Here is a 14143-nt window from a genome sequence, read left to right on the forward strand (position 1 = left end):
TTGTAGTAGCCATTCCGCTGGTTAAGAACTGGTTGCCGCGTCGAAACAATAATCGCCGTTGCGTTGTCTGGAGTTGAGGAATTTCATAATTGTCGTACGCGTTGTAAAACCCGCTACTATTTTAACTGACGTGGTAGTTTTTACGAGTACATTGTCATGGTGGAGAGAATAGAGAAGAATTAGTATACAATAGCGTTCATAATGGTACAATAGTAGCAGTCGCTCACAAGTCAGTCAGTAAGGGAGTCGGTCATTGAGCCGTGGGATTAACTTTCGTCCTCGGTTATATGGTGGCACTCGACACTCGACACAAAACATCCACGCAGCCATGTATTTATATATAAATGAAACATATGATTGTAATGTAGTATTACGCGTGCTTGTGAGACCGTTTTCAGCGCATCCTTTTGCCTTCTCCGCCCGTCATTACGTACCTCCTTATCTTAAGCCTAGATTTACGACGACGAGAATAGTAAGACTTTAGCGCGCTATGCTCTGGCAAAACTTTCGCAATCTCGAGCTACTCACTCATGCTCATTCTCAAAGTTTCGAACAAGAATCTTTCGCCTCCTTAACTGGGACTCGCATGAAGAATTTTTCTTCGTCTCATTTACCATTACAAAAATGATCACGTAACTCGCAATATGAAATATTTATTTCGTTTTTTTCGTTAATATTATCGATCGCACCGTCTCGACAGATATCGAGATTGGGAAATGCAAAATTACAATTTTCGCTGAATGAAGATAAACGATGCACCATCATCCTCCCCAACTTTCCGTCCTACTTGCCGCTTGAACTGAACCCTAAAAACGATTCCACACGAATATAACGTTTAGAGAAAATTGTTATCTCAATCAGGAATAAAGAACAAAACTGTGTTGCTGCCCGCGTGCATTTCTGACAGCTGCATATAAAAAAGATCGACGCTATGATTGGCAGTCAGATTGCAACAAAGTTTTGAGATATCTCGTTGCCTGTACATGATGTTGCATCAGTGCGCGGTGTTCACTGCAGGGATATTCTCAAAGGGTATATATTCTCTGTGAGAGACACATGGAGAAAAGACCTCGAGCCCCCACCAGTGCAGATTGAAGGCCAGAGGCCAGCACGTTCCTCTCATTATGCTCTTCGCCTTTTCTCTTTGGAAATTCTAACTGTACAATGCCTGGTGAGCTTGGATCACCCCGCCCAAGGGTCCACGTTTAGCTTCTTCATGTACGCGCTCATCTCTGTACATACACGTATATAAATACGAATATATGTATAGTGGGGTACTGACTGTAACACTCCGCGAGCTTAACATCGTGCCCCAACATTCTGTACACCATATTCCATACGAGAAAGAGTCTCTCGGAGTGCCCGAGAAAATAAAAGACACGATGACAAGCTCTTGTACAGGCATCTCGCGGTTATTTTGTTGCGTCTAGTCTGTTGAGCTCCTTGCGGTCAGAAACATGCTCGAACTTATTCGAGAAGGTCGAGAGACCGACATCGCAGGTGAGGAATCCCTAGGTTTAGCCTTCGGTACACGTTTCGTGTTACTGAGAGTACACAGTATAAATATATAAAGTTGGGTAAACGAGAGAGTTTGCCACTTTTTATTCACCTGATCCGGTCGGTGCACCGATTTTATATCGTGGAGCAAAGATACAGGGGATCCCGGGTAATGAGGCTCGATTTAACAACGAATATACGCTCAGCATTGCGCACTATTTTATTCGAGATCATTTGACCCTGAAAGCAAGTGAGAATTGTTGCTCGAACATGGAAGGACGAAGGCTTCGTTTGCGTGGCAAATTATGAGTTTTTTAAAATGGTGATATTCAAGCGTGAAATGGGAAAGGATTATTCGAGTTTTTTTTCGAAATTGGCCCCGTCCGAGGACCAAAGTGCTTGCTACACATCGACGCTCTTCTAGAACGAGTGAAGCAGCCCGGTTCGCATGGGCTCCGGAGGATGCGCGTGTCCCCTGGATGCGATTGCAAAAGTGTCCGTGGCTCGTGCTCACACATTCGATGTACATTTATTTGTGCCTGTGTGTCCGAGGATGAGCCAAGGAACACGAGAGCGAGAAGGGTCTGGGGGGAAATAAGATACTGCAACGGATGGAGACCATCGGTCCCGTGGCCGGCGCACTCGGACTGAAGAGCGCACGATCCACGAATGCTCCAGCGTCGAGATGCACTCCAGAGTGCAGATGTATAGAAGCAGAGGGTATAAAATGAAAAAGAGAAAAGAAAGAGAAAGAGAGAGAGAGAGAGGGAGAGAAAAGAGTATAAGTACATAACCCCGAGGTCCTTTCCTAGAACGTAGGGCTTAATAAGCGACGATAATTCACCCGGAGGTGGCACGCCGATAGGAGGAACGTCACGCCATGGCTTAAGAGGTCTTGTGCTCTTTTTATTATATATATACCTATAAGAGCCTGCCTTTTCCCCTCTCTTTTATCTTATTTTTTTTTTTTTATTGCATGCTCCAGACCGTTCGTCGCCCGCAGGGTCAAACTTCTCGCATGGCTGACCAAGCTCAACTTTTTCTACTGAAAATTCACGTCATACGTTACAAAATTCGCTTCCTACTATTACGACTCTGTCAAGTTTGACGTTGACGCGTGCTATCTTGAGTTTTTAAATTGCCCACTCACTCACCATAATCGCAATCGCTGGGATTGATGGGGAACGATGCGATCTCAACGCTTAAGAAATTAGACGAATGTCGTTTTATGAACGAACGGGACTCGTTCATCGTACAACGTATCGATGATTTACAATCAGCGTCGTCTTAATTGAGACAAACTTTGAAGTCACAGATTCAACGGAAAGCTACGAAACATTATTTCTTCGTGACTTTGTCAATGACCCTCACGTTTTTAACAAATGGAATAACAGTTGCAAACGCTCATTACCCCGACACTTACTCGATGAACTGCAACTTATTTTCGAAACTTTATTTTCTCGTATCTCACAAGTTTTTACGATCGCGTTCTTGCCGATTTTTTTCATTTTTTTTGGCTTGGAAATTCTCTCTTTTATCGCTCGAAAATCGCAGTTATTTTTGCCATCATCCATCCCTTAACCGCGTTTGCGGAAATTCTCGAAATTTCATGTGATTGCTTTTCTCGTTAAAACAAACATAGCTACACCTCCGGTATAGCTGCTGCGTTCTGTAATAACGGATTGATATATAGCTTCGTGTCTTCCCAGATGCTCTCTTGTGAAAAACGCACCGAAACCGCTTGAGTAATTTTCGAGTTTATCGCAGTCTAACAAACGTAGATAAGACTCTTACGTTGCACTCGTATGCTAAGAAATTCGGAGTTTGTGTGTGTAATATGCTAAGTAGCGGTGGAACATTGACAAAGAATTGAGTAACGAGCGAGCACGATCTTTCGGAGGTAAAAATCCATCCCCGATAAAATACACAAATCGCAGCGGTCTTGCAATTTTTTCACGAAAGTATAGTCGCCACAATGATTTCTCAATTCTTTACCAACCGCGTTCCTTTTTCCACCTTTGCTGCTATACGATTTTCTTGCGTGAGCGCCAGCACCACGCTGTTCTACATTCGCTTCTGGTTTCGGATTCAGTTTATCAGCGTTTGTGTTTTTCTTGTTTTTTCTCGTTTTATCAACGCCGTGCAGTCACGTCCAAGCGAAACGCGGCACTTCAAACCGACCTCGGGTGCGGTGTGACTGATTCGGGTACAGCAGAACAGTGATTTTTAGTAAATTTTGTCAAGTTTTTAATGAGCCCAGTCTCGTTCGGAGGAAAAATGAGCTCAACGATTCGAAGCAGTGTTTTTGAAAAGGTGCAAAACTTTGTTTAAACGCTTTTTTTGCCAAGTGCTGTTTTCCAATCGGACCGTTCACGTTTAGCTACCAATCAGAAAACAGTGTTTCGCGTTGCACTCCGATGAAGTCTGATAGCAGAAGCTGAACCCGTTGAAAACACTCCGACCGAAGCTTTTCCGACTCACCGAAGTTTTGTTTTTCCTTCTAAAGAGATTCATCGAACTTTTCCATATTCGTTCGTTGAAAAATAGCGTTGCACGAAGAATTTGGTGATTCAATGTTTTTCTAACAACTTTTCGAATTATCCGAGAGAATCGAATTTCGTGTCACGGCTCAGTTTGACACGCAACGTTTTTATTGACCGCTTAGAATGAAAGAAAAATGATCGGTGTCACGGAAATGCGGAAATACTTAAGAAAAAAGTTAGCGCGAGAATTGCAAACTCGTTCGGTCGTTATCGTGTGTTCGCAACTTCCATCTTTTCACAGTTTATTATACGAACACGTATACTTACACTTCCTGTATCGGATATCATCCACCCATCGCGAGGATCGTTCGACCACAGAAAAGTATATAGATATATATCTATATGGCTTCGGGAAAATAAATCACTTTGCTTTTCACTTGGCAATAATCATTCGATCGCTCGAAGATTCCACAGCGCGCATTGCTGCGGCATCAGATCTCGTCATGGTACCCTCATTTGTGGTCTCTTCCCCCATCGGCCGCTCTCTAACGAGATCTCTTCTCCGCCTGTACAGATTTAATACAAGTGATAGAAAAGTATCGACTTTATCAATGTTCAATCGAGCCCATGATGCACATTACGGAGTGAGCGATCCCATCGCGAAGTGCATATCCACGTCTATATTAAGTCCGAGGCAACATTTTATTTCGTGGTTACAAATCTTTTGTCTTGCATCATAGTCATCGAAATAGGAGCTTCGCTCTTTTTAATTTAACTGGAAAAACACGATTCTTTGCTCGTTTCCTTCTTCTGCTTCAGCATTATAAAAAATGTCTCTTTCTCTTGCTTTCTCTTCTGCATCTGTGTACTCTGTTTTGCCTTTTCTCTCTCTGACTCTGTCTCGTCTGTCCCTGCATCTGTCTTTGGCTCTACCTCGACTTCCCTCCCACGTTTTGATCTCTTGCGCTCCTATCAATTGTGCCCGGGGCCATTCGTCCTGCACCTGTTCTTCCTTCACTGTTTTTTTAAATCTTTACATTTTTCGCTCTGGCTCCTTCTACATCTGACTCTGCTTCTGCTTCCTGTTTCTCTATTTCCGTCTATTTTGTTTCTGCTTCTAAAGAAGCCGAGTTATTAGCAATCGACGTTCATCGAAAATCGCAAACCACTTTGATAGGCTTGGGAATTTGGAGTATAATTTAAAAAACGTCCAATTGACTCACCATTCTAAACTTTTTTCGATGTTACTCATTGACTATTGAAGAAACGCGGGTGACAGTTAGCCTCGCGTGTAGAGCCCCGATAGCTCGCAAGAGCTTTCGCAATCGCAGCAAGATCGTGATCTCCCGCCAGAACACTCGAACTTTCCTTTTCGTTCGGTACGATTACTGATTTATACACGAAATACGAACACCGCGTTTTGTTTGATTTTCTTTCCGGTCGCCAAGTAACTTTTAAAAATAGACAATGATAATACCGTTGGCATTTGAAAACATATTACAAAGAAAATATCAATTCTGTTCTTCACAGATTTTCAAATAACGCCGAACGCGATGGTCAAGACGAAATCTATCTCGACTATCTCATCACGTTCGTACAGCCTCACAGAAATGAATGTTAAGAGTATGGGTCAGTCAGCTAACCTTACTTGGAATTTTCAAAATCGAAATTTTTTGACGCAGTTTGACCGATTAAAAAAAGGCTCTGCCAGCCCACGCAGAACCATAGCAAAAATGGACTGACATTTTTATTATTTTTATCGGGCAAACGTGTGTGGAAAAATTTCACTTTCAAAATTTGCTGCTATTTCTCTACACTCACGGTTGCGATATACCGACTGATCTGTGCTCTTAAGATCGACGAAATTGGAAGTACACACATGCGTCGTGATAAATGAAAATTATTATTTTTACGGAGTTCCAACAGAAATGATGGTTTGTCTTCCCCCTCGTCGATTGTTGGTCGGTTATGTCATTTGTCAACTGATTGAATGATCGGGCCCATCAAATTTCATATTCACAGAATAATTATTTAGAATTGAAAACTTTATTTTATTTTCACAAAAATTTAAAAATTCCACGATCTTGCATATTGCATTATTAACTAGGTCTCAATCTGTAATATCGACTATAGAACAATTGAAAATATGGAAGTTACCAATGAAACCAATAAAGTGGACTGCAGTATCGATCCATGAAAGGGAAATCTGCCGGATCGATCAGGCAAATCTGTAATCTTCGGAAAAACTGAATGAGATGAGTAAAGTGAAACACGAATGAAAACGGCACTGCGAAATAAATTAATGAAAAGCCCCAGTTGAATAAGGATCAGGAAAGTGTGTATTCAGAAAGGACTTCTAATGAGATTCAAATGAGACTCATTTTTTTTTATTAAGTTGAATAATCGATTATATTTGGTAAAACATTTACAAGGTAATAAGATTTGTTTGTTTGTTTGTTTCATTCAACGCGTGTTACATTTACAGGCAAGGCATCCTCATAGACTGTACCAACTCTACGATAATCGTCGTAAATAATGTGTAGTGTTTACTTATAAGAAAGTATTTACCATCGATTGATCGTTATTATCAATGTCTCAATAAACATTTTTTCTTCCTGTTATTATTATTATTTATTTTTTTCGTTTCTTTTCATTTTTTTCCCACTACGAACATTTTTTTTTCTCAGGAACAAATACATATTCATCAATATTATTAGTATTATTATAATTGATTTACCTTTTTTTTCCTTCGTTTATTAATATACATCAATTCGCGATTATATGAACTGTAGAACTGTAACCCGTATGGATTAAGGAACGGACACTTTCATGAGGTCTAAAATTTGTTCAGGATACCTAGAAGTTCGCCGATTTGACTCTCTCGCACGTAATTGTTTTTTTTTTTTTTTTCCTTTTTTTCGTTCATTCTTTCTTGTCTCACAGATTTTTCTTCCCTATACCGTAAAGTCACTTTTATTTGTTTCTTTTAATTTATTACAATCTCTTCGTAATGGAAAGTTGACGTGATTTTCATTCTCGAACGTCGAGTGCACTGGCACATTTTCGTGTACGTAAGACCGATATATATATATATCTATATATTATTAAATTTGTATACATATGTATACATATCCGTCGCAGTTTTCAAAAGGGTATACCTACCTCGGTTTCATAAAAGAAAAGAAAATGAAAAATCGAGGAACTTGAAGGTAGTTTGTTCGAGGCTAAATTTCTTTTCAATATGGCACAGTGTGTGCGCGCGCGCCCGTGTGTGTGTGTGTGTGTGTGTGTGTGTGTGTGTGTGTGTGTGTGTGTGTGTGTGTGTGTGTGTGTGTGTGCGTGTGATATCATCGAATCGTAGGCCACGATTCGGGTATACGTGACAATTCATTTGTCCACTCTCCAAAATGCCTAGAGTCTTTTTTGCATTTTCATTATTTTTCTTTTAAAGACTTTGAGCTAGATATACCCCTTCAATTCATCGGTTATATCACAGAGAAAATCTCCAGCAGCCAGTGACGAACAATGTCCAATTGTTTTTCTAATTAATGTGACTGAATACCATCAAATGAATTTTCGAATAACTTCAAAATTAAGTTGAAAAAAAGAATTGTTGATCGATGGTGAAAGCTGTTTCGATAAGCTGATATTCTCGATGATTAATTAGAAAAAAAATTCGATGCTGCTCATCAATGTCATCGGCTGGCCACTAATGGCCTCGTTATTATTATTATTATTATTGTTTTTTTCAATAACACTTATACGTCGAAACTCGAGTCCGTGAGAATTAAATCTCTTCCTCATCGGTTACGACTTATGAGAGTTTTCGTTTGTCTTTTTCTTTTTTTATTTTTTTTTTAATTTTATTTTTATTTTCAAATTTATTTTTCTTGTAAATTCGTCCGTGTCGCTAATCCGTACTCACTATTGGCTGTTTCTATCAGCAGAGATCGTTAAACGGGGGGCGGGGGAACGGAGGGGGGAGCGGAAGGAATTGAAGCTTTGTGGCTGTTGTGTGTGTTGCGCGAAAAATTGCAATGACTTTTATTATTCGTTATGTTTATTCGGATTAAAAAGTATCGACTATAGAGGCTGTTGTTGGATAATATCGATGGACCGGTCAATCAATCTGAGACGATAATAATTGGGATTGTTCTTTTTTCTTTCGCCTTTTCTCCTATCTTTTCATCCTTGTTTACACAAATTATCGTTTCATCGATACAATTGACTAGCTCGGTATTTTTTTCTCTTTTTTTATTAATTTACCTATTAAGCCTGGAAGCTGTTCGGTTATTGGAAACGTAAGCGGAGTTTTCGGTTATATTGATCGTTGCATTTGACGTACGAGACGATGAAAAACATTTGAGAATGAAAAATGTTCGACGTGCTCGCAGCATCGGAGAGTCTCTCTCGTGTTTATCTTGTTCGCGTTCGTCTCAGTGTGTTCTGTGTGTATATGTGTGTGGGTGTGCGTGTTCCTTTCGAATTTTCTTATCTTTTAAAATCGTTATATACGAATTTTTTATAACAAAGAGGTACGGAAATAGAAAAAAAAAAAAATAACCATCCACGAAATTTTTCTGATCGTGAATTAATCTTTTGTTTAATTATATCATACAGAAAGAAAAGTAATCGTAAATGACTTAAATAAATGGCTAGATCGGATGGACGCGTTAAAAATAATATAATTATAATCTTTTTAACACGGTTTTTTGCTTTTATTCGCGTTGCACCCTGTGCGAATGCGATAATATTAGTAGCTTTTCTTTTTTTTTTTTTTTATTTTACGTTTTTTTACGTATGTCAGTAAACAATACGGAGCTTTCGTGCCCATTGTAAAAAAAAAGAAACAAGAGTTGACGATTTTTCGAATTCATTACAAAATAACGAAGTACAGTCGCGTTTTAAGTTGCGTCTTAACAGAAGAAAGATAATTAATTTAAAAAAAAAAAATTTTTTTAAAAAAACACAAAACATGGAAACAATCGTTCTCATAATTTTCCAAATGGTGGAATGTGTGCCAACTGCATTCAGAGTCTGAAATATAATTATTACCATCATTTTCGTAAATATACACTTTACAATATACTCTCTCTTCATGTGCCTCGCAAAGAGCAACAATAATCATATCGAATGTAACATATACTTATATATATATAACATATATTTTATTATTCATATATACGTCGAATTCCAAGTAAACTCATTCGCTGAATTGTGAAAAAATTATTTTTTGTGAAAGTTGTTCGATCTGTTCCAACATAAGAGTAAGTCCATTCTCTATTTTCCAAGGGTTTGCAACGCGATTAGTTTATTTAATATTATTAAAGTCATTGGCATAACAAAAAACGCACTCACAAATTATCGACTGTACGATGCTTTTGTACTTTTTGTTGGATTCGTCATAGAAATAAGAGATGTAAACCTGAATTTTTCATATCATCTCATCGGATTGTATTATACAGCGTTGTTGATGGGAAAAATTTGATACAGGGAAAACCAAATTTCACGAACTTTAGAAAGTTTATCAAAGTTTTGATAAAAAGCAACGATCAGATGTTTGAATTGACATGGAATATCTCATATATACACATTATATATTTATATATATATACCTATAATTATTATATGCACTCCTCCGACGAAAGAACTATTTACAAAAAAAATAAACGAACTAAAGAATAAAATCAACATGTGAATCAGTGTACAATACTCGTTCGACGATACCTCGAAAATTTTGGCGGGTTCGACATCGAGCGACGAAATAATAATGAAATAAAATCAATTAAAATGAAAAATTTTCCACACTGTACATCACGTCATCGCTCGTTTCCGTGTCACATCGAATGAAAATTGTGAAACACTTCGACATTGCATCAATAATATTTTAAAAAATAATGAAATTAAAAAAAGAAATATTTGAAAAAGATAATATTTTCAATTCGACCATTCAATCTACCAACTACGCTTTTTCATATCTTTCTCCTTCGTTTTTTTGTTTTTATTCATTTAGTATTTTGTGTTCTTTGGTAGCACGGTGTATCTGTGTATGTGTCATATACGCGAATCCATACGAGCATGTATAAATTCGCGTACGTATTGTCCGATCGTGACAGATGGTCCCAATCGCCCAAAAATTAATTCGTTTTGTTTTTAAACTTTTATCGATTAATATTTTCCGTCATCGACTCGTTGACGTTTTCTTTCAATTATTATTATTATTATTCTTAAACAACTCTCGCCCCTTTTTTCCGCGATGTTGCAGTCGTTTATTCACTTTTTTCACTTTATTTATAATATATTCTCGTATTTATAGATGTGGCTGTATGTACATATCGTGAGTTGAAAATAAAAGATACTTTTAGCATGCAGTCCCGCACAGAGACTGGAGTGGGATCCCGCGAGAATTTTATTGATTCTCAACGTTCAGACACGACCCCGGTGAAGATGCTAAGGAAATTCAAAGTCAATAGTAACGTTTAATGAAACGACGATTGTAAAAAAATAAAGTTGCTTAGGAAAGACTTCTGAATCATCGGAAACTTTAGATTTTTACTACACGTGAGTCGAATTCGTTGTTTTATTTTTACATTTATTTATCCTTAGCATCTGCAGCATGGCTGACGTTTTTTTCATTATTGCCCTCATACGAGGATATATTCTGATCGAATCGAACTTTTCGTTAGGTATTTGCACCTGAAGCATCCTTACAGAGTCATTTTATGTTGAAGTTACGAAAATGGAACTGAGGTATAGATCACAATGAGGAATTTCTTCTCCTCGTTGAATCTTAAGGTCGATACTGATCGAGAAACAGTGACGGAACGGTAAATATTCGTTATTGAAATAAAGTTTTCAGCACCTCAGTTCGTCAGAACTAATACCGTTCATTTTTTCTACTGTTAGAGTTTTATCAAGTACCTTCATCAATGTTGGCTCCCAACACGGATGCAGGTCACGAATAAACGGGACATTTTATTTAACGAACATGGAAAATGTTTTTCCAAAAAGATTGATTTTTAATCAGATGATTTAAAAGGGTCAAATATTTACAGGAATAAGTTAAAAAGCGATGAAGAAAAAATAGAAAAGATATTCGATTTTTCCAATTTTCTTTGAGCAGTTCTCAGGAAACGGGAATTCCTAATAACAATTTACCTCTCAGTTTCATTTTCGTATTTTGCAAGTGAGTCTATCGCCTTTCGGCGATAGAAAATTTGAAGGGAGAGATGAGGAGAGAACGAGAGAGAGAGAAAGAGAGAGAAAAAATCTCCACGCTGTACGAGCGATCGATATAAACATTATCAGAGTGGTCCGTCATGTACATATCGGTATATTACAACACATTACGCACGGAATACGCTTATTACACATACGCATATGACATATTTCAATATTATATTATAGATATATACACACGGAAATTTAACAGCAATTTAATTATATATATATATATTTTTTTTTAAATATTCATTCTTGTGCACTGAATTACCGATCGAGCACGGAGCTGCAAATAGGTTGTAACATCAAAGAAAAACAAAAACATAATGAACCAGAAAACATTTTGTAAAAGTCTGAATATTCATATAAAATAAAAAACTCGAGGTTATCTCAAATAAAATGAATTCCTTCTATGTAAGATTTGTGTGTTTTCAGTCGTCGAGGCATTCGTACTTTTGCAAAAATTCTCGTCAACACACGTTCAACTCGTTGAAACATTTAAAAACGTATTCATTTCGCTCATTTATCTCGTCTGCGTGTGTCTTAACGATAATTAAGTAAATATTTGTAATTCCTCTCTATGTACACCCTGTTACAATATTTTTTTCTTCTTTTTCGTTTTTCTTTTCTCGCTTCTTTTCTCTTAAATCGAAATTCGCTTATAAGTAAATTATAATCGCGCTGCGTAAAGCGAGGTCGCACCATTTTATTTTCTTTATTCAATATTTTACGTCGCTGACTACACGCGATCTTTTTTTCTCCAAATTGTTTATGTTTTTCCGTAAATTTTTCTCGGCTCTTCGGCGACGTTTATATTCATTTTGAGATTCGTATAATATTTGTCCTTCTCCGATGAATATTTACGACGTTTCTCACGCTCAAATACGTTTTTTTTTCCTCGTTTGAAACTCGCCTCCAGTTTTCTACTCGTTTCGTTAACTTTTATCTTCGTGTTGTCGAGAACGCGAATTTACTGATGCTCCGACAGGAACGAGCCCGATGGGGATTCCATCGGTAGGGCGTAACAATTGGTCTATGGCTGCTGAAGCAACAGTTGCTCAAGCTCATCGGCTGACCTCAGCAGAAAAGCCGCAGATTCCCGATATCCGGTTATAAGTTGCCTAACCGCTGTCATTTCCGTCGCGTTTAACTTGTGGCTCAACAACGGCTTCGTATTTTTCATGCTGAGATCTGTCGGTCCTGCAATCAATTGTATACATTTTTAAAATACCTTTTCAACTAAAAAATGTCAATTTTACGTTTCCAACAAAGAATGCATGCGTTCAGAAAATTTGATCGGAGGAACGGTCGGATAAAAAATTAAAAAAGGCAAAAAAATGAAATTTTCTCCAAATATTTGACTCAAAGATTTCTACAATTTGTGATTTTTCGTGAGCGTATCGTTGAACGTACCAAAATGACAAGTTTAAAGAAAAAATGATAGGAATTGAAGTGAAAATAACAGGAATAAAAATAAAATAAAAAACACCAATAATCAGTATTACTTTGTGTACCGTTGCTCAGAAGTCCTGAGGTGAAACTTTGGGTCGGATAAAGCCCGGCTGATAAAGTCGGTGGTACCGTCGTTGGTCCAGCGCGCTGAAAAGCTTGACTGAAATTCGGTCGGTACATCGCGGTTGGCGCGCCGCCACTTGCAACTCCGTTTACCGCAGATGAGCTGACTATCGTTGCTTGGCTACGATCATTCCAAAATTTACAATTATTTTTCTGCTCCTCGGTCGTTCTCCCTTCGTGTTTATTGGCATTGTTTCAAATATTGCGCGTTCAGATTTTTTATTGAAGCATTCGGTAGTTAACGAACTTTGAAAAAGAGCCGAAATCCGGCATTTTTTTTCAACTCACCTCATAAGATTTTTATTGTCTGAAGGTGAGTGGGCCATCAATTTCGATGACGGTGCGAGCGACAGAGGCGTCGAGGTAAGTGTGCTGCTCGGCAAACTAGCCAAACTCGTCAACGGTGTCATCGACGTTAGCGACGTTGGTGGTGTGTCTTCTCTCTTTCCCGGAAGTGATTTTACCGGTGTACTGGAGAAATGGTCCAAACTCGATCGTACGTCTGTTTGCTGTAAGAAGAAAAACCGATAAAAAATTAAACCAAATAAAATTAACCTCGAGCAGTGTCAACCGTTGCATTTTATATTCGAATCCATAATTTTCCTCCTTTAAGTTTGAAACAATTGTGACAAATCATTATTGTGACGATTACCAAAAACGAAATATTTTCGTTTAGTTGCTTCCCTTCAAAGTATTTTCATTTACTTGACAAGTTCGAGGAAGTAAGTTCGCTTTTAAATGTGAAAATAACGAACATTTACGCATCGCTGAAAGGACTATTCTTCATTAGAATTTGCGAAACTCATCGAAATAATCTTTCACTAATAGTGTTCTGCGACTACTGATATATTAAGGAGTGACACTGTCGCAATTATTCATCCTACATTTATACTCGTGCTTTATATCGTTACGAACGTGACGATGACCGAGAATATTATCTGTTATTCCCAATTTTTTTATGGCCCGCTCTAGTTTACGACAGCATTGGCTGTACGTATGCCCAACGACTCTGAAACCATGAACGATAGAAACGTAGTTCCAGCACAGTTTTTGTGCTTTTGAATGGAAGATCGATTCTCGAAAAACTTATCCGGCAAGAAAATTGAGAATCGAAAGGGTACTTTATGAATCTTCCACTCAAATTTAAATCAAAGCTCGCGCATCGAATTTCATGAGGAAATAAAGAATTCGATATACCGAATTCATTCATTTCCATTCCAATATTCAGTTCATTCAATTAAAATATTCGAGGACTTTCATTCAAAATTCCAGTGTCTGTCAAAAACATTCTCTCGCACCAGGAAAGTTTCTACCGTTCAGTACTTTCTTTGTTTTTGTTATTTAAGTGAAGAATATTCGCGCATCAT

At 37.9% G+C, this 14143-nt stretch overlaps 1 protein-coding gene across 3 annotated transcripts in view; it reads right to left on the reverse strand.

Annotated features, from left to right (window-relative positions):
- Nucleotides 1-6345: 6345 nt before the first annotated feature.
- The window catches only part of LOC122412085 (nucleolar protein 4-like), a 70810-nt gene continuing 63012 nt past the window's right edge, over nucleotides 6346-14143 (reverse strand). For 2 of the 3 annotated variants that reach the window (XM_043421374.1, XM_043421372.1), the window contains 3 exons: nucleotides 13065-13285; nucleotides 12707-12897; nucleotides 6346-12401 (listed from right to left, as the gene is read on the reverse strand). In XM_043421374.1, the coding sequence (XP_043277309.1) occupies nucleotides 12235-12401; nucleotides 12707-12897; nucleotides 13065-13285 (579 nt within the window). In that variant the 3' untranslated portion in view covers nucleotides 6346-12234. The remainder of the gene's footprint in view (nucleotides 12402-12706; nucleotides 12898-13064; nucleotides 13286-14143) is intronic. The other variant, XM_043421373.1, reaches the window with a different exon arrangement.

The sequence above is a fragment of the Venturia canescens genome, chromosome 6, assembly GCF_019457755.1.
Source record: "Venturia canescens isolate UGA chromosome 6, ASM1945775v1, whole genome shotgun sequence".
Classification (NCBI taxonomy): domain Eukaryota; kingdom Metazoa; phylum Arthropoda; class Insecta; order Hymenoptera; family Ichneumonidae; genus Venturia; species Venturia canescens.